The sequence below is a fragment of the Notolabrus celidotus genome, chromosome 17 (assembly GCF_009762535.1).
Source record: "Notolabrus celidotus isolate fNotCel1 chromosome 17, fNotCel1.pri, whole genome shotgun sequence".
NCBI lineage: Eukaryota > Metazoa > Chordata > Actinopteri > Labriformes > Labridae > Notolabrus > Notolabrus celidotus.
In genome coordinates, this window is record NC_048288.1 from 18,911,814 (window position 1) to 18,931,235 (window position 19,422).

The 19,422-nt window shown below is 40.4% G+C and overlaps 1 protein-coding gene across 1 annotated transcript; it reads left to right on the forward strand.

The window, feature by feature from the left end:
- Positions 1-616: 616 nt before the first annotated feature.
- nsmaf (neutral sphingomyelinase (N-SMase) activation associated factor) lies at positions 617-19,283 on the forward strand. The gene is made up of 31 exons (XM_034706832.1): positions 617-736; positions 1,783-1,869; positions 2,148-2,226; positions 3,628-3,689; positions 3,930-3,966; positions 4,098-4,148; positions 5,334-5,405; positions 5,544-5,591; positions 6,428-6,480; positions 6,594-6,723; positions 6,814-6,885; positions 7,173-7,281; positions 8,112-8,288; positions 8,455-8,534; positions 9,168-9,258; positions 9,579-9,642; positions 10,007-10,058; positions 10,519-10,639; positions 11,020-11,151; positions 11,525-11,567; positions 11,658-11,824; positions 12,209-12,320; positions 13,715-13,773; positions 14,361-14,428; positions 14,515-14,582; positions 14,668-14,791; positions 16,055-16,138; positions 16,392-16,542; positions 16,672-16,774; positions 16,882-16,991; positions 18,313-19,283. Exons 1-31 carry the CDS (start codon positions 699-701, stop codon positions 18,405-18,407), a joined length of 2,739 nt encoding a protein of 912 aa, XP_034562723.1. The 5' UTR covers positions 617-698; the 3' UTR covers positions 18,408-19,283.
- Positions 19,284-19,422: the final 139 nt, after the last annotated feature.

Here is a 19,422-nt window from a genome sequence, read left to right on the forward strand (position 1 = left end):
TTCGGACTTATTTTTCATAATTCTAAGTTCAAGTCAGAATTCTGACTTTTTCTTAATTCATTAAATTTTAGGTTGTTTTTATGTACGGCATCTTTGTGTTACAATGTCATGTATGAAAAGTGCTTTATAAATAAAGTCTGATTGATTGATTGATTGATTGATTGATTGATAATTTTAATGTTTCTTTGAGAGCCCATTTTGCTGATGGTAGTTTAATCTATTGTGAATTTAATGTATAGCTACACCACTCAGAAAACACGACAGTAAATTATAAAAAATAGACAAACACGTTACATTTCCTGTAGATTAAAAATAAAGTGGGTATTCAGATTTATTGTAACCCACGCACGAACTGCATTACTGCATAAGACTTCACAAATCAATACAGTCATTACTGATTCCTACATCCTGTTTAATAGGTTATCTTGAAATTGTTGGAAACTAAAGTTTTTAATGTCCAAAAAAAAAAAAAAATGCACCCCATAGCATCCGTTTTTTATAGTGAATGAGTAAAAAACAGGTAAAAAACCCAATTCCCTTTTTGTTGTAGTTTCGTTTCCCTGAAACACAGTCAGAGTGGTACCTCAGCTGTTCTCCTCGGGTGATCTTGAGTCACGTGGTTTCCCGCAGGTTTCCGTGTTGACAGAGATGTGATCGGTGTGTGTGTTCGGGGGTTCAGAGGAGGATGTTGTTCGGTCATGGCTTTTTTAAAGAGCAGAGAGCGGACCAAAGAGAGGTGAGAGCTGCTCACCTGCTGTTTACGTTTTTACCTGGAACACCGGGTTAGTGTGCAGGGTCAGTCCGCGCTGTGATGAGCATACAGCGGCTGCTTTTAGACCGAATGTCCGCTGGGCCCTTCCCCGGTGCTGAATGCAGCTCCGTCAGCTGAGAGATGATCACAGACAGAGACAGAGACAGGGAGGGCTCGGAGCAGACTGAGGGACTGTATCAGACTGTGTGTTATTGTCAAATCTCTGTAGCCTAGTGTGCTTTAATGATATAGACAGCTGTAGGTTGTGTTGATATTAGTAGAGTCTTGTCTCTGGTGTGTTTTCTCTCTGAGAGGGAAACCTTATACCCTGCCAGGACTTTCTCTGAGCTTAAAGAGCCAACCCAAACTCATCCTTATACTTCCAGGAGCTTTAAAAACCAATGCATACTATTCTATACTGTCCAGTCTGAACTAATGGAAGTAGTATATTATTGAATAAATGTTTTATATGCTCAGGTTTCCCAGCACAGACGCTGTAAACGCTTTCACAGATCATCAGTGTGGTTTTAGATTTCAGATTACTCAGCTCTGAAGAACGGGGATGAAATATTTCAGCATCAGGTGCAAAGAGCTTTTATCAGACCACTGTTGTTTAAACTGACTGTGCTGTGTTCATATTCAAATAGATCAATGCATTGGTTACACTTGGAAACAGAAAGGATCAAAGCAAAAGCAGCAGAACCAGATACACTTTTGATTTACCCTTAATTGTCCTTGGCACAAGTTGCTGCCCACATTACCCACAATGCCACTGAACTAAGTGACATCAGTTTATTGTGTTCATTGCAGCCTCCTGGTAAACACTTGTAAACAAACTGTGATTTGTTTTGAATGTTTTTCCTTAAATTCAGTGTACTGTCATGTTTTTCTGTGTGTTCTAATGTTCATCAAACTGAAAACTGAATGTGTGTTGTCTCATGTCCTCTAACATCCCCTGTTTCATTCATTCATTCATTCATTCATTCATTCATTCATTCATTCATTCATTCATTCATTCATTCCTCCCTCAGGTTTTCCCTCCTGTTGTTGGATCTGGAGGAGTATTACTTTGAGCAGCACACTGCGTACCATGTGGCAACCCCTTCAAAAAAGGACAGGTAAGTGTGTTAAGAAGAAACATCCATATGAAGAGACACAATGTTTGCATCCGTCTCTCTTGTACCCGTCAGGTGTTCTCAGGTGATGTTTTAAGAGCTAGCCTCAGTTCACTTGTAAGGAGCAGCTGTTCAAACACTTTTATCCTGTTCTGGAGCCTGAACAAACAGAAAGTCACCGCACAGCTGCATTTTACACAATGTTTAGTTTAGAAGTTTAAAAGAACAAGTTATTAAATTATAATGCTAACAACAATATACGCTGTTTTTTTTCCTTCCAGAAAAGTCAGAGGCTCGTTGAAAGTCTGTTCCAGGTCGGTCATATTTGATCCTGATGATCATGCAGAGCCCATTTTAAAGGTTTGATTTAGTCATGACTTTATATAATAAACTGTTATTCTTACAGAGCCCCTATAACAAGATAATAAGCTGTTTGTGAAGCAGTTGTGTAGCTCTATCCATGTGGGATGAACCATGAATTAACATTCACATTTGGCTCCAACACACAGGTTACCTTCATAAGAGCAGAAAGTCACAGCCAACTTGTTGGAAATATGCAAAAAAATCTAGCTAGTAGCTAAAGCATAGTGTGGTGTAGGCCAGGGGTTCCCAAACTTTTCAGCCCGCGACCCCCAAAATATGGGTGCCAACGACCCACGACCCCCAGGCTTCATTTCGCTGGTCTGCAGAAAATCAGCCTACCTATATGAGCATGTGGCTGTGTTTCCTGTGCTGTTATGAATTATCCTACTGCTACTGATGCTTTTGATAATTAACTGTTCACTAACCCTAAACTTAGGAGTCATCTGGCAACAAAGAAAGACAGAAAACTCATTACATTTTCTATTTTCAAGGTTTTATTTCAAGTTTAGCTACTATTTTTGTCGATATTTTTTACTAAAATGGGTAAAATGTAATATTTTTAGATAACTTTAAAAAAGAAAATCTGGAGGACATGTCACAACGCACAATTTGTGTCACGTGACCCACCAGGGGGTCCCGACCCACACTTTGGGAACCCCTGGTGTAGGCTACTCTGAAATATATCCATATCCTACCTTAGTGTTTGGTATTGAATCCTGAACATTTTCACAATTGAATTTATGCTACTCAAAGATAGTGTAATGAAGGCTGAATTACTTTAACAATGTTCACTAATATTTTTTAATGTAAAGATGAATTTGGCTATTTGGACCAAATAGGGAATTAATACAACAACAAAAATAAAACACAAAGTACAAATACAACAACACAAAATAATTACACAAAAAAACCCAGAATCCACTAAATTGATCATTATTTATTATTTTTTCCAGTTATTTTGGGGATATTTTGCTCTATAAGAGTATAGAGCAGGGGATGACATGCAGCAAATGCCAGAACGGAAACTGGTGACCCCTGCAATGAAGACTTAAGCCTCTGTATGTGGAACATGCGCTTTAACCACTAAGTCAAACCGGGGGCATTGAAATTGAAATTTTAAACATCAGAATCATCCCTGACAATTTACAATCCATGCATCAGTATTTGTAGCTCAATATCAGCTGTGTTTAATTCTGATCATTAGCATAAAAACCATAGACTGTATAAAATAGATAAAAACCTGTATTCAGATGGTCTGATGTGGCAGATCTGAAGCCAGAGGAACCATCAGTATGTTTATACTGAGTACAGCAGTGTGTCAACTGTATTGTGTACATCTAATGTGTGTCTTTCTCTGCATGTCTTTGAAGATGATGACACATTTTAATCTGTGTGCAGATCCCTCTCAGAGACTGTAAGCAGATCGAGTTTGTGGAGAGAGAGAACAACCCGTTCAATGAGTGAGTGTGTGTAGCGTGGTGTGTAGTCAGAGGTGTTCACAGTGTTAATGTTGATTCAGTCAAACTGGTTCTGTGACATATAAATGTTTGAGCAGACTGTATCTGATATTTGCAAATTAAAAAACTGTAAAAACTCTTCTGTCTGAAAGATGAAGCTGGTTTTGTATAGTGCTCTTTATTTAATGTCTTTGTAAACTATTGTGAACTATAATGGTGTTTAATATTTCTGTGTTTTCACAGTCCTCGCCCATCTGCTATCTGTATTTCATGTACCCAGGTGAGACATAATAATCACGTAGATGTTATATTTCTTTACAAACTGACCTGTTTGTTCCTCTGTAATACATCTTTGTGGTTCTATTAGATTTGATCCTGCCTTGTCTGATTTGTTTTACACTCTGATTTCAGGTGATTTACATCAAAGAGAGCAACGTGATCGCTTCGTACAGAAATGAGAGGGTGAGTGTGAGCAAACACAGCAGGGAGTCTCCTCCGAGCTGTTTCTTAAACCTTTCAGAAAACTCAGAAGAAAGAACTCTGCCTGCCACTGTAATGAGTGAAATCGAGGAATGTAATAGTACCTGATGAGACGGTTCAAAATCTCTACACATCAGGGACCATTTAATCAGTGAGATGAGAAATGAATACTGATACACGTTATAACTGCAGACGGGCGCTGTCTGTCTTTAACTTCTCTTGTTGGATGTCATTACATCGCTAAGGCTACGTTCACACTGCAAGGCTTAATGCTCAATTCCAATTTTTTGCTCAGATCCGATTTTTTGTTTACCTGTTCACATTACCATCTATAATGTGACGTGTATCCGATTCCAGTGTGAACTGTTTGCGGCTCCGAACTGCCCCGCATGGGCAAAAGAACAGTAACAATGACGTCACATGCAGCTGTTTCACAAACGCAAACATGGAGGAAGTCAGCATTCTCACCTTTGTTACAAAGTTTTTGTGCAGTGGGAGCCGGAGAATGAATGACCAGGTGTGGAGGAGGTCAAGTATAAAGAAAAAGCCATAAATCCATAAACTCCATCGTTGCTATCCTCCATTTTTGCAAGGCTACCGCCGCGCAGAATTGTGACGCCTTGGCCGTTCACACTGAGGTCGCATTGAAAAAAATCTGATCTGTATCTGATTCAGGACCACATATGGAAGTGGTCTAAATCAGATTTGGGCCAGATTTCAGTGTTCACACTGCCTCTAAAAAATCTGACCTGGTCACTTAACCCCCCAAAATTGGATTTAGGCCACTTTTGCCTGCAGTGTGAACATAGCCTAAAAGCTCCAGTGAGGAGTTTTTATCCTGTTATGACAGACTGAAATTACCACTAATTCCTGTTAATGAGCTGTTAAAGCAAACAAGATGATCTGCAACTACAGTCATATTCATTTATACTTTAATTTCAGTTCCCTCCAGTGAAATAAAATGTGAACAACTGTGAGGTGGTCGTAACATGAACCCAGCTTTGTGAGCTGTATTGTAAGCTGAGTGTGCAGTCAGCTTTGATTTGATTCCTGGTTTAAAAATATGTAAACACAAAGCCTTTACAGACTCTGTCAGCAACTGTAACTTTCCATCAATCATGACGTCAGCTCTGAAATGTTTGATTACTTCTGCCCTAACTCTTTCAGGGGGAGAGGAAAGTCACCTTTCGATTGGAGGTCTGCAGTAAAACAGAGGACGTGGTACAAACGTTACTGCAGGTATGATGTTTGATGTGCTCTCTCAGAGTGATGGTAGTGTTGTCTTTTCTTAAACTTATCTTCACTGTGTTTGGGTAATTCCTGTATTTGTGTACCTGCTCTGCGCTCATGTTGTTCTGCTCTCTCTGAATGTTGCAGCTCCACAGAGCGTCTCGTCTGGACAAACTGGGAGACCAGACCGCCATGGTGAGAGAACCTGTAAAGAAAAAGTTCCCAGTTTCTACCTGAGAGGACCTAAATCTCAAAACCTGACTGACCCTTTCTGCTTTCTGTATTTACCTCCATATAGTCTAACTCACTTTAGTGCCTGATTATAGACTTTCAAATAAACACGAGGTACTTGTGCTCTGATGACAGGGATTAGTGCTCATTGAGGAAACCCGTCACGCCTTCATCCCAACATTTATGTTCTACTGATAAGTTACATAACCGACCATATGACCCTAATGCCCCTAACACCCAGACATGGAGATAGATGGAGACAGATCGGCAGCAAGAGAGAGCACATCACCAGGGTTATCGAGCAGGAGAACAGTGTTCTGTTACATTTATTCTCCTCATCCAGATTCACTGACTTGTCTTCACTTCTTCGTCTGACACCCCCTTTTCCGTTCCATCAGTCCCAGTTCTCCCAGTAATGATAGTTGATCATGCTATGAATCCTCTACATCCTACTCTACTGGACAAACTTAAACGTATTGCTGGTTATTGCTGTGTAATCATCTGTTAGACACGCCCTGAAGCTCTGGATGAATCTACCTGTTGATAAGAGGGAAGCTGGCTCATGTAAATACTTCAGGAGACACTAAAACATTCAGTATCTTCACTTCAGCTGCAATCATTGTACCATAACTTTTTCAAACTTTATTATTTTCAGTGGGTTTTACTCTCCATGCTGTGTTATGCAATCTATTTAATCTTAATCCTGAAGCTGACCTGCGTTTCTTTCATGAAAGGTGCTTTATGAATAAAGTTTTATTTGAATCAGTTTGATAAAAAAAGATCTTTCTGTTGTGTTTTAGATCGCAGCTAATCTACAGTCCCGCCTGGCGAGGACGTCGTTTGATAAAAACTGGTATGTAGATTAAATCATACAGAGGATCTTTGATTCACATTTCTCTCTCTGCCTCTCACACTTTCTGTTTTATTTAATATTATCTAATGAGGAGGCATCCATTGTGGTGGAAGTTTTCAGAGTGTAGCGGAGAAGCCTCACATGGAGTGTGCGGTGGAGATGGTCACCCCTCTGGTGTCTAACCCGGGTCACGTCTGCATCACAGACCAGAGCCTTTACTTCCAACCGCTCAACGGATACCCGGTGAGATAATCAGCTGAGAGTAAATGATTCACAGACATCTTTTCATTCAGTGGAGGTAAATGACCTGTTTTTATATGACGCATGCTTTAGGAGCAGGCGATTCAAATCAAACTGCACAAAGTGAGAAGAATCTACAAAAGACGACATGGACTTAGACCTCTGGTGAGTCAAACAAGCCAAGCAACCAGCTGAGTTAATGATGTGTCACTAAATTAACTAACAGAAGTTAATGTGTCCGTGAGCCCTGAGGTATCATGAGGACACCAATCAGACTCTGTTGTTCTGTATCTGAGATTGAACTCAGTGATGAGAACCACGCCCTCATCCTTATTTTTGATTTCGTTTCTTTGAGTACCTTCAGATCCTAAAAAGTTTTTTTTCAATGATTGCAGTGACCAAAGGTTTCTGTAAACGTGTGATTACCTGCGTTGTTGTCTCTCCTCTCTCAGGGTCTGGAGGTTTTCTGCACTGAGAATGATTTCTGCTCCGACATCTACTTGAAGTTTTACAACACTGCTGACAGAGACGAGATCTACTACTACATCGCCACGTTTCTGGGTGAGGAAAAACTGGGAGTGTAACAATGATGGAACTTGTCCTGCAAAAGCCCTCTTTACATGAAAACAACCTGCTGATAGATACTTTTGAGACAAAATTGAGACAAAACTTTTACACTCCGCAATAATTTGGATTTCTGACTAGGGTTGCAAAGGAGTGGAAAATTTCCGGTAAATTTCTATGGGTATTAATGGGAATTTATGGCAATTAACTGGGAATTGAGGCTAATTTAATGGAAAGGTATCGTATCCAAGCATAAATATTTCTTTTGTTATAAGCAGACATCCATCCAAAATAATACAATTAAAACAGATTTATTTGTAAGTAGAACTTTATCAAGTGTTAAATATTTTATTGAACAATCAATTTTTTCATTGAAGAACAAAAACATGAATATTGAGTTAAATATTACTCAACCCCCCGACCCAACCCATTCAAAAATGAACAAAAATGCAATCCCAACAAAGTCCCATTCAAAATGTTAAATGAAAACATGCGCTCTCCCTCCAAAAAAGTCCCATTCAAAATGCAAATAAAAAAGCATCTTCTTGCATGAAACCCGGTTGTTTTAGTCAGGATTATGCTAAAATATATTTTCCCCAACTATATTTAAGTTCCCTAATAAGAGCCAACCTTCAACTCAGTAAATTCCTGTTTATTCCTGTTAATTCCCATGGAAAGTTCCAAGTTTGAAAATTCCTGGAATTTTGCAACCCTACTTCTGATCCTTTTCTGAAGTTCATCAGCCATCAGCATTGATCCAAAATGTTTGCTTGCACCTTGTGAAACTGGTACTGAAGATATGTCTAACATCAGTGTGTCTCCCTCAGAGAACCACATGACGGAGCACACGGCAGAAAGCTACATGCTGCAGTGGCAGCGGGGTCACCTGAGTAACTATCAGTACCTGCTGCATCTGAACAACCTTGCGGACCGCAGCTGTAACGACCTGTCCCAGTACCCTGTCTTCCCCTGGGTCCTCAACGACTACAGCAGCCCCCAGCTGGGTGAGACAGACAGAGACACTTGGAAGACACTTACAGGACATGTTACTGTGGTTATAGTACAGTTCGCATACTGCTCTGGATGTTTCTGAATCTTGAAGTTTAGTGAACAGGTCAGTTTTTATGATAAAAATGTTTCAGTGGTTCATTTTCTTCTTCTCTGTCCCAGACCTCACTAACATCGACACATTCAGAGACCTGAGCAAACCTGTGGGAGCTCTGAACAAAGAGAGACTCGACAGACTGCTGGTGAGTTCAGCAGTTCTTAATTCTTAAATTAAAGGTGAAAGTAAAACAAAAACAGGGGCTTGGTTTAGAGGTAAAAACATTTGCCATTTCAGTGGTATAGTCCAAGCCACATCGGGTGCTCTTTGGATACTCCAGGCCTGCGATGCTTACATTTTCTAATGAAGGGGGAGTCGCATGGATAAAAAAGTGAACACCAGTGCAACAGCATGCCGTGCAATGTTTCTTGAAGGACTGTTGCAGTTCTCATTTTTGACTGAGTTCACTTCTTAACCCGTGCAGCTCTTGAGGGCCTCTGACAGGACATGACACAGCATAAAATCAAAGCATCTGAAAAGTCTTGTCAGAAATTACCAACAGATTTTGGTGCTTTTATAAAGTCTCAAAGAGAGGAGAGAATACACACAACTGACTACAGGAGATCAGCAGATCTAGTGTGTTAACAGTGAATCTGGGACTTAGGAATCAGGAGTAGAATAGTTTAGAAACTGAAATTTAAAAGTATCTTTCTGAAGTGTTTAATGCCAATAGGTTTACGAGCAGAAGGCTTTGAATAACAGAACAGCATGAGTGTAAAAGCCAACAGACAACCCTGTTTCAATCCTCAGTTACCACAGCTTTTTTTCATTTCCACAGGCTCGCTACAGAGGCATGCCCGACCCCGCCTTCATGTACGGCAGTCACTACTCTTCTCCAGGATACGTCCTGTTTTACCTGGTCAGAGTCGGTACGTCTCAAACGCACTTCCATACATAAAAAGATACAGAAAAATCCTCAAATGTCAAACTATTAATAATCAAAATATCATGAAAATATGAATATTGAACCAGAGTGGACACATCCTCATATGTGAAAAACTTCACATAAAAGACTGAATATTAAATCAGGTATTAGTGGACGCAGTTTGAAGCTGCAGAGCACAGTCAGAGGGTCTCTGTGACACAGTGTTTGTTCACTGAGAGACTGATCACACAAACAGGACGTTCAATAATCTCTGTTAGGACATATTATCGGTGTTACAGTCGATGTCTGTCTGCTCCTCTGCAGCTCCTGAGCACATGCTGTGTCTGCAGAACGGACGCTATGACCACGCGGACCGCATGTTCAACAGGTACATTTTTATATTAGCATTGTAAAACATTGGACAGTGATGTTGGGGATAATGTGTGGTGAGTGTTTGGGCATCTGAGTCTCACCTCAACCGCTCACTATGGATTATCCTGCTTAAATCACAGCTACAAACTAAACATACAAACAAGCTTACGCTAAGTTTATTACATAATAACTAACTTCTATCATCTTGTAAGTTCATGACTATGATGGAAAAACTCCTCTATCACTGAGTAAAAGGTGTTAAAATCTGCCATACCTGGTAAATGACATTGTGTGGAGTTTATTCAGTGTAGTATTTTAATCTTTTTTAGAAGAATTCCTCTTGTGGCTTTTCTTGATTTTTTTTTCATGATTTCTAACAGCGTTGGTGAAACCTGGAAAAACTGCTTAGAAGGGGCCACAGACTTCAAAGAGGTAAAATATTTTAGATTTTAGATAATGATTATATGATCTGGCTGCACGTTGGTGCAGTGGGTAGCACTGTTGCCTCTCAGCTAGAAGGTTCCTGGTTTGAATCCCCGGCTGGGCCGGTGCCTTTCTGTGTGGAGTTTGCATGTTCTCCCCGTGCATGTGTGGGTTCTCTCCGGGTACTCCAGCTTCCTCCCACAGTCCAAAAACATGCTCACCAGATTGATTGATCACTCTAAATTGCCCCTAGGTGTGAATGTGTGCGCCCGAAGCCACCTGGGATAGGCTCCAACCCCCCATGACCCCTAACAGGATAAGCGGTCAAGATAATGGATGGATGGATGGATGGATTATTTGATCTAATAGAATATAACACGTTACATATTTATAGTATGAAGTATAAAAATGTGCTGGATCAGTTTTTGGAGGAAAGTGTTTGATGGCTTGTATGTTTAATGTGTTCCAGCTGATTCCTGAGTTTTACGGGAACGACTCAAGCTTTCTGGAAAACAAACTGAGTCTGGATCTGGGCAGGAGACAGAACGGAAAATCTGTCTGTAATGTGGCTCTCCCTCCGTGGGCCTCAGGTAGCATCCTGTTCAGAATCTAAAACACAAGAATCATGCAGACCATGTTTTAAATCCTGAACCTGAAACATCACGTCACACTCCTTGCATGTAATTGTGACATTAGGTTGACATGTTTATATTTCAAATTTGCAATCAAATGTCAGGATGAAGGTCTCAAATATGTGAAAATGACTGGTTTAGGTTCCTTTAATTATACCCTTGAAACATGATTAAATCCTGACCCTTATTTCTACTGTCTCCTCTGTGTGTGTGTGTGTGTGTGTGTGTGTGTGTGTGTGTGTGTGTGTGTGTGTGTGTGTGTGTGTGTGTGTGTGTGTGTGTGTGTGTGTGTGTGTGTGTGTGTGTGTGTGTGTGTGTGTGTGTGCACACATGCGCAGACAGCAGTGATTTCCTGCAGAAGCACCGGACAGCTCTGGAGAGTCAGTTTGTGTCTGAACATCTTCACGAGTGGATCGACCTTGTGTTCGGGTTTAGGCAGAGAGGGAGCGAAGCTGTTGCTGCTCATAACGGTAAACTTAACTCACAGACAGCTGTCTGCTACGTAAACTACTGACTGTGTATAATAATGGACGATGCATCTCCACCTCCTCCTGTTGTACAAAAGTAGCTGGACATAAATCAGCATGATAGAAACTGACTATAATGACAGGCACTAAGTTGGAGAAGCATTTACTTGACCTATATTTGGCCTTTATAGTTTGTCCCATTGGTTAACATAGAGGAGGCAAGCTTATGACCTATACTGAAGCCAGTCAGCAGGTGGAGCTCTAACAGTTTTGGCTTCACTCTATTGGAGCTATCAAATCGTCCATTTTTATACAGCCCATATATCAACCCTATAAGAACTTCATGATTACTAACATCGTTCTCTTTGTCTTTCAGTGTTTCACCCGCTGACGTACGAGGGAGGCATTGACTGTGACAGGTACCAAACACACACATGATGATTATTATGGTAAAAAAAATATTGAATATTAGGTTGTATTATTATCTCTTTTTCTGTGTCTGTGTGCAGCATCAAGGACCCGGACCAGCGGATCGCCATGCTGACTCAGATCCTGGAGTTTGGTCAGACCCCGACACAGCTGTTCACCAGTCCCCACCCTCAGAGGATCACGCCCCGCTTCCATAACATGACCCGCAGCCCGAGCAATACCTCACCTCTGAGTGAGCTGTCCCCAGGTACACACACAAGTACTATACCAAGGGGCTTGATTTTGAGACGGTTTGTCCTATTGTTCTTTTAACCAACAAAAAACAAAATTATGTTAAAAACTGTAAAAATCTGCTCATTGTGATATTTCTGTTGAGTCAATAGAAACATCGATTACCTTAATATAAAAAGCATCTGTCTTTGTTAGGGTTCCCCTGAGTGTAATGTGTTGTATTTTAGAGTCCTGGAGAAGTTTACATATTTTATTGTTAAAGTGCTTTTTATTATAGAATAACTTTCTACCAAAAAGATTTAACAGAACTCAGGGTGTCCTTGAAAACAAAAGTTTAAGAGCCACTGCCCTAACAGTTCATGCTGTTTATTTTCCTGGTATGTATCCATTGTGTTTTTAGCGTCTAACAGCGAGGACTCATCCTTCGAAGATCTGACCGAGGAGAGCAGGAGGCTGGTCTGGACGAACATGGGAAACCTCACGCTGGTCTGCAGCCACAAGATCCATAAAGAGTGAGTCAGCGAATAAAGAGTGAATCCGCAGATATAAAGAATGAGTCAGCAGATACAAAGAGTGATTAAGCATGTAGGAAGAGTGAGTCATAATGCTTAAAGAGTCCGTCATAAGGCATATGGTGTTATTTGTTAGACTTAAAGAGTGAGTCAGCAGAAATAAGGAGTTAGTTTGTAGACATAAGAGTGAGTCAGTTACATGAAGAGTGAGTTGGCATAAAGAAAGAGTGAGTCTGCAGACATAAGGAGTGAGTCAGCAGAAATAAGGAGTTAGTTAATAGACATAAAGAGCTAGTCAGCAGAAATAAGGTGTTAGTTAATAGACATAAAGAGTGAGTTAGTTTACATGAAGAGTGAGTTGGCATAAAGAAAGAGTGAGTCGACAGACATTAGGAGTGAGTCAGCAGAAATAAGGAGTTAGTTAATAGACATAAAGAGTGAGTAAGTTTATATGAAGAGTGAGTCAGCAGAAATAAGGCGTTAGTTTATAGACATAAATAGTGAGTCAGTTTACATGAAGAGGGAGTTGGCAGAAATAAGGAGTGAGTCAGCAAAAATAAGGAGTTAGTTAATAGACATAAAGAGTGAGTCAGCAGAAAGTCAATATACTGTCAGTCAGTTTCCATAGAGAGAGTCAGCAGAAATAAGAAGTTAGTTAAAAGATAAATAGTGAGTCAGCAGATATAAGGAGTCAGTTAAAAGACAGAAAGAGTGAGTCAGCAGAAATAAGGAGTTCGTTTATAGACACAAAGAGTGAATCAGCAGAAATAAGGAGTTAGTTGATAGACATAAATAGTAAGTCCGCAGACAGAGTGAGTCTTCAGACACAAAGAGTTAGTTCAGAGACAAATTGAGTGAGTCATCAAAACTAAAGTTGTCGCAGAAAAGGTAGAGATAGCTGTATATTCAAACTTTGAATATAAGGAAGTTCATGCAGTAACTTCTGCACACACTGTTAAGATGTGAAAATGCATTATATTTCTTAAGTAGAATAGAATAGAAAATAGAAACCTGTAGAGTTAAAAAAAAAAAAAGAGTTTTCTTCTTATTGTAATATCTCAATTGTCAAAGAAAGTTCAGATCTCTATGTCACATGTCTCAGTCTGATCTGTGTTAAAATGCATCAGTGTGGGGCGCTGGTGGCTTAGCGGTCTAAGCGCCCCACGTATAGAGGCTATAGTCCTTGTTGCAGAGGTCGCCGGTTCGACTCCTGGCCGGTCAACCATTTGCTGCATGTCTTCCCCCACTCCCCACATTTCCTGTCTCTTCAGCTGTCCTGTCATTAAAGGCAAAAATGCCCCAAAAAACATGACTTAAAAAAAAAAAAATCCACCAGTGTTTGGTATTCCTGTGTGTGCGCTTTAATCACTGTGCTCTTTGTGTTGATCTGGCAGGTCTGTGACGGGCATCGCTGTGAGTCGAGATGGATCAGCCATTTTCTCCACATCACAAGGTCTGACAAAAGTTTTTAGTTTTTTTTACTGTCTCTGAAAGCAGAGAGCAAATAGAGATTGCTATAAAAGAGAAAAAAACAATTACTAAAATAAAATGTAAAAAAAGAAAGGAAAAAAAAAACAAAAAGAGAAGATAAAGACATGAAGAGACACAAGATTAGTTCAGTGGCCTTGAGAGGGAGAAGGGATTTGAAAAGGGAGGTCCATGAATTGTGTGTATGCAGTTATAAGCGTGTTGGTGTGCATGTGAATGTTGTAGTGTAAAAAGTATTTAAAGAATAGGGGATAGTGACTGCAGGAGGTTTTTCACACTGTTGTTTACAAGATGCTCCACTGAGGATTTTAAAAGGTTTAAAATAAACTTACTGAAACACGACACAGGACTGAGACAGAGCACTGAACACCTCACTCTCTTTGTCTTCTCCTATTTAAATGTTATTGACCGTCTGTCTGGTTGAGAATCCTCCCACCAGGAGTAGAAAGGTTTCAGATTTTACAGGAGCGAATCAGATGATAAGATGGTAATAGGAGGACAAAGCACTGAGTTGTTCCCTGTATGACTCTCCTGTGTGTTCTTTTATTTCAGACTCGAATCTGAAAATGTTTTCCAGAGAGCTGAAGGATTTCCAGAGGAGCGTCTCCTTCTCTAACATGGTACAGAGCTGTTTATTTATAATAAAGTTAAACCTCTGGTTCATCATGTCTGCCTGTCTGTCTCTAATTTTAAAACCTCCTTTCAGGCTCTCTCCTCATGTTTGATGCTGGCAGACAGTAAAACGGTGGTGTGTTCCTCCTGGGACAACAATGTGTATGTACAGAACTGTAAATAGACAAATCTTTGTTAAATATTTATCCACTTCTTCACAGTAACCTTTATGTTTCTCTACCTTCAGTTATTTCTACTCGGTCCCATTCGGCCGGAGACAGGACACTCTGATGGGTCACGATGACGCCGTCAGTCAAGTGTGCTGGTTTGATGAGCGGCTCTACACGGCATCCTGGGATTCAACTGTAAAGGTAACCCAAAATCAAAAGGACTGAACAGCCTCACTAAACCTGTGCAGATGAGACAGAAAGGCACGTCTCAGCAGTTAAATCACCCGCCTCATGTAGAGAGGCTACAGCAGCCTTGAATTCAACTTCCACCCATGGCCATTTGGTACATATCATCTCCTACCTCTAAGCCCTGTTCCCAACTCTATCTACAATCCTTTCCTCTCAATGAAGGCATAAAGGGCCCAAAAATCACCTTTACAACAAAAAGACCATCTAATCCTGAGAGCACATGTAGAACAAATAACATCTCTGTGTGCTTCTTCTGTTTGCATTCATGTAAATTAGCCACCGTACATTAATTCAAGGCAAAATTAACCTGTTTCTATGCAAATGAGCCTAATTGAAAAAACAGAAGCAGTAACAACAACAACAACGCCGCACAGTTCCGTCTGCTGAGAGTTGGTTGGAACTGCTCTGTTGTATTTATAAGGGATGCCTCACTCAAACCCTCCAGAGATCAGGACATCTATTCTACCTCTGGATGACCTAAAATAGTAAACCTGTAAATAAAGTCTAAAAGTATTACTTCATTGCTTCCAGGCACAAAAAAAAGCAAACTGCATTCAACAGGTTCAGCTTTATGGATGTGTCCTCACAGTGCAGTACGCTCTGTGAAACTCCATTCTGAGTGTATTTGCTCAGAACACTGTATGAGTTGAGTTGAGGTGAGAGTAAGTAAGTAAGTAAGTAGATTTTATTTAGTATCGCGCCTTTCATAGAATAAAATCACAAAGTGCTTCACAGGAAAAATATTCAAGTGAAATCATAAAACATTAAAAGAAAAAGACAATAGCATAATTAAAACATTAGTCTGTACAAGGTGAGTTGAAGGCTTGTCTAAATAAATGTGTCTTTAAGAGTTTTTTAAAAGTGACAACAGAGACAGCTGAGCGAATATTTACAGGAAGAGTGCACTTCAAACGCACAGTCACCTTTTGTCCTTAGACGAGCTCGAGGGACAACCAGCAAGCCCTGGTCTGAAGACCTGAGCGACCTACTGGTGAGGTAGGGGTGGAGCAGGTCGGCGATATATACAGGAGCCTGACCATGCAGAGCTCTATACACAAAAACAAGAACCTTAAAATGAATCCTAAATTTAAGTGGTAGCCAATGTAGGGAAGATAGAACTGGAGTGATGTGGGTTGTCCGGCTGGACTTGGTGTAAAATATGATCTCACACTAGTGTGTTAACAGACTGTGTGTTGTGTGCTGTTTGTTTCTCAGGTGTGGCAGTGTCCTGCTGACAGCTCGTCCACCCACAAGAGATCCCAGTTTAACTTACTGGCCGAGCTGGAGCACGATGCAGGGGTGAGCATGTTTTAAAGTGTGGAATACTTTGAATGATTTCTTTTTGTAGAAATATCTGTGTTTATTTTGGGGGTTTTCGCGGCTGTGTCATTTTGACCTTTTTATGTACAGCACTTTGAGCTGCATCTTTTTATAAAAAGTGCTCTTGAGTAGAATTGAGTTTATTTTAAAAAGTGTTGATTAGCTGCAGCTCCCAGAATAAAACAGTCTGTTCCTCCCTCTGTACCTCTCTCTCTCTTACACCTGTGCATAGGTGAACACTATCTCTCTGAGCGCAGCAGGGACTCTGCTCGTCTCTGGCTGCAAAGATGGGACCGTCACCATCTGGGACACCAGCAGCAACACCACACTTCAGCAGGTCAACTGTCACTCAGGAACCATCCACCACGTGGCCTTCAGCCCTGGTGAGAACACAGAGTGCAATGACAATAAAACCGACCTCTAACGGAGAGAAGAGCTCAAAGCATCTGTGGGTATAATGAAGGAACCTTGCTTACTCGAGGTGTTCATGACTCGTGTGTTTTCCTCTTCAGACAGTCGCCATGTCCTGAGTGTCGGAGCAGACTGCTGCATGAAGGTGATCGACGTTCAGACGGGGATGGTGATCTCATCTGTGAGAGCTGAGGAGGAGCAGAGGTCAGAGCACACAGAGCAGCTTCATATAAAAGCACAGGGAGTAGAGTTAACTTGATGTTTACAGAGCCAGACATTTAAAGGTGTACTGTCTGTCTGTGTGCCTGCAGGTGTTTTTGCTGGGATGGCAGCTTGGTGCTGGCTGGGAGTCAGTCTGGAGCTCTGCTGCTGTGGGATCTGCTCAGTAACACCATCATCAAGAGGATCCCTGCTCACTCAGGTTCAGACTTCACCCACACACTCTGCAGATCACCTATTTAGTAGTGTTAATTTCGTTGATGAAATTATGACGATAAATGTTTGTCAGCAACTCATATTTTCATGACGAAAACGAGACTCTGACAAGCTTAAGTGCTTCACTGATAACAAAAAACTAAGACTAACGTAGGTTTTGATTTTGTTGATGAGACGATGATGAGACGAAAACATTAGTGGCCGACCGTCGGACATTAAGAATCCATGTTTCCCCCGCTGTGCGTCTAATCTTTAGAAATAAAAGTGATTAATTCCTGTGACAGGCTGAGTTTTTATCTGAAGGGCGCAGTGTTAGTTTGGTCTCTACCTGCAGCAGGTGTGCTTTATGAACCAGCTCTCCTCACCTCTATGCATCTGTCTCATCTTCATTAAAGTTTTTAACCCCCCGGTGTGCGTTAGTGACAAAAAAAAAAACGGGGGACATCTGTTTAATATTTGACGTTTGCTGTTTTTGCTGCTATAACGGTCAAAAGCTCCTCGTCTACAGCTTGATTTAATCCAGTTTGGTGATACATCAGACACATTTAGTAAGTTTTGATCAACTCCTTGTCATCAAAGATGAAGATGCATTTTAGATTGCCGTGAACTGACGGTCTGTCCGGTGCACCTTTCACTGCAGGTGCATTCAAGGGCCGTCGTAAATGTGCAATTCAGCCCTTTCATGGCATTTTTCTGTGAATCAAGAGAATCTAAATACAGTCATAGTGGTCACATCAAGAATGTTTTCTTTTGACATTTTAGCAGGGACAGGCTGAATTAATTATCTTAAGATATTACACAAGTAAAAGTGTTAAGAGTGAAATGTTGACGATTTTAACACTTAGTATAACCCTGTTACCAATATCTGATCGACTACATTAATTATTTAAAGAGTGAAAATGTTTTGGCAACAGTCAAAGACTAAAATGTTTTGAGTTTCAGTCGACTAAAACTAGACTAAAACTATAAAGGGTTGAAAAGACTAAAATGTGACTAAAACTAACAGGCATTTTCGTCTAAAGACTAAGACTAAGACTAAATCTAAAATAGCCGCCAAAATGAACACTACTATTTAGTAAAAAACGGACTCTGGAAGAATCACTGCCTTCCTTTGTTTCTGACAGTAAATAAAAACCTGTAGAGCTTTTAAACAGATGATATTAGCTCTGCCTCATGCTCTAATCTGCATGAAATAACTGTTTGATAAAGTCAAACATGTAGAGTATAGTGTATAGATAATTCATTTTTTATGTTACTAAAGCTACTATTAATAAATTCTATTTATGCATCATATGTTGGTTCCTTAGGTGCAGTGACGGCCATGTGGATGAACGAGCTGTGCGGCTCAGTGATCACAGGAGGAGAGGACAGACAGACCATATTCTGGAAGATCTGCAGCTAAAGACTGTTTCTGCTGGGAGAGAGAGACTCCCAGTCTAACATAGTCAAACATATTCTGGATTATACTGAAACATACTGGATTATACTGAAACATACTGGATTATACCAGCCAAGTATCCTGCAGACTGCGGACCGATGGGTTGTACAGCACCACGGAGCGGCTGCAGGTCCATAGAGACTGTAATGTCTTTAAGCTGTTACTTTAAAGGTCACCTGCAGATGCAGTTTAAATCATGAGAGCGGGAAGCTCCATCAGTGTTCTGACTTTATCTCTCTTTTTGTTTGCAGCTTCTTTGTGTGCATTAATCATGTATTATTATGTTATATATCATGTAGCACTGCTTTTTTTAAATAAGCCAATATGTTAAAGCTTTATGTGTATTTTATTCTGTCAGCCGTTATCATCGCCAAATAATACTGAACTCTAAAAGAAAGCTGCCCCTGCTCGTCTTTATTTACATTTCTTTAGATGGAGCTCGTGAAGCTGAGCAGCATCCAGTGAGAGATCAATGAGTGATCCCACCTCAGAGGCTGATCATGAGTTCTAATGCATGGAGAAAGCTCAGAGTTGTGACATTAAGTGACCACACTACAAAAAATGGTTTAGTTACAAGAAGTGTTAAACAATTTTACACAGATATTTTAAAGATACTCAGTTGAGAAATATTAAATCAGGGATATTTCAGAAGCACAAGGTCTGTTATTATATTGGGATCTCTGAGGGACCAATGCAAATGCCTACCAGACCATATACGGAGGATATGTGGTGCTGAGAGATCAGATCTCAGGACGCACAAAGGTGTGTTCACACACCTGAAGTTAAGTCCGGCCTCACAGGAGCGATGTTGATACCACATAAAAAGCCTCTTTGAGATCAGTTTTTTTTTCTGTGGCCTGGTGTTTCATTATTTTAAATATTATTGATTTTAATAAAGGAGAATTCTTTTTAAAACACATTAAAGTCACATACTTTATCTCACAGAAAAAAAACAAATGAAGCTCCTTGACTGAAGTCA

Excerpts from the sequence above, each read along its gene's own strand:
- nsmaf (XM_034706832.1), top strand. The coding sequence starts at position 699 with ATGGCTTTTTTAAAGAGCAGAGAGCGGACCAAAGAGAG. Across the intron at positions 2,227-3,627 it reads ATGCAGAGCCCATTTTAAAG|ATCCCTCTCAGAGACTGTAA; the intron begins GTTTGATTTAGT and ends ATCTGTGTGCAG. Across the intron at positions 11,568-11,657 it reads GGAGGCATTGACTGTGACAG|CATCAAGGACCCGGACCAGC; the intron begins GTACCAAACACA and ends GTCTGTGTGCAG.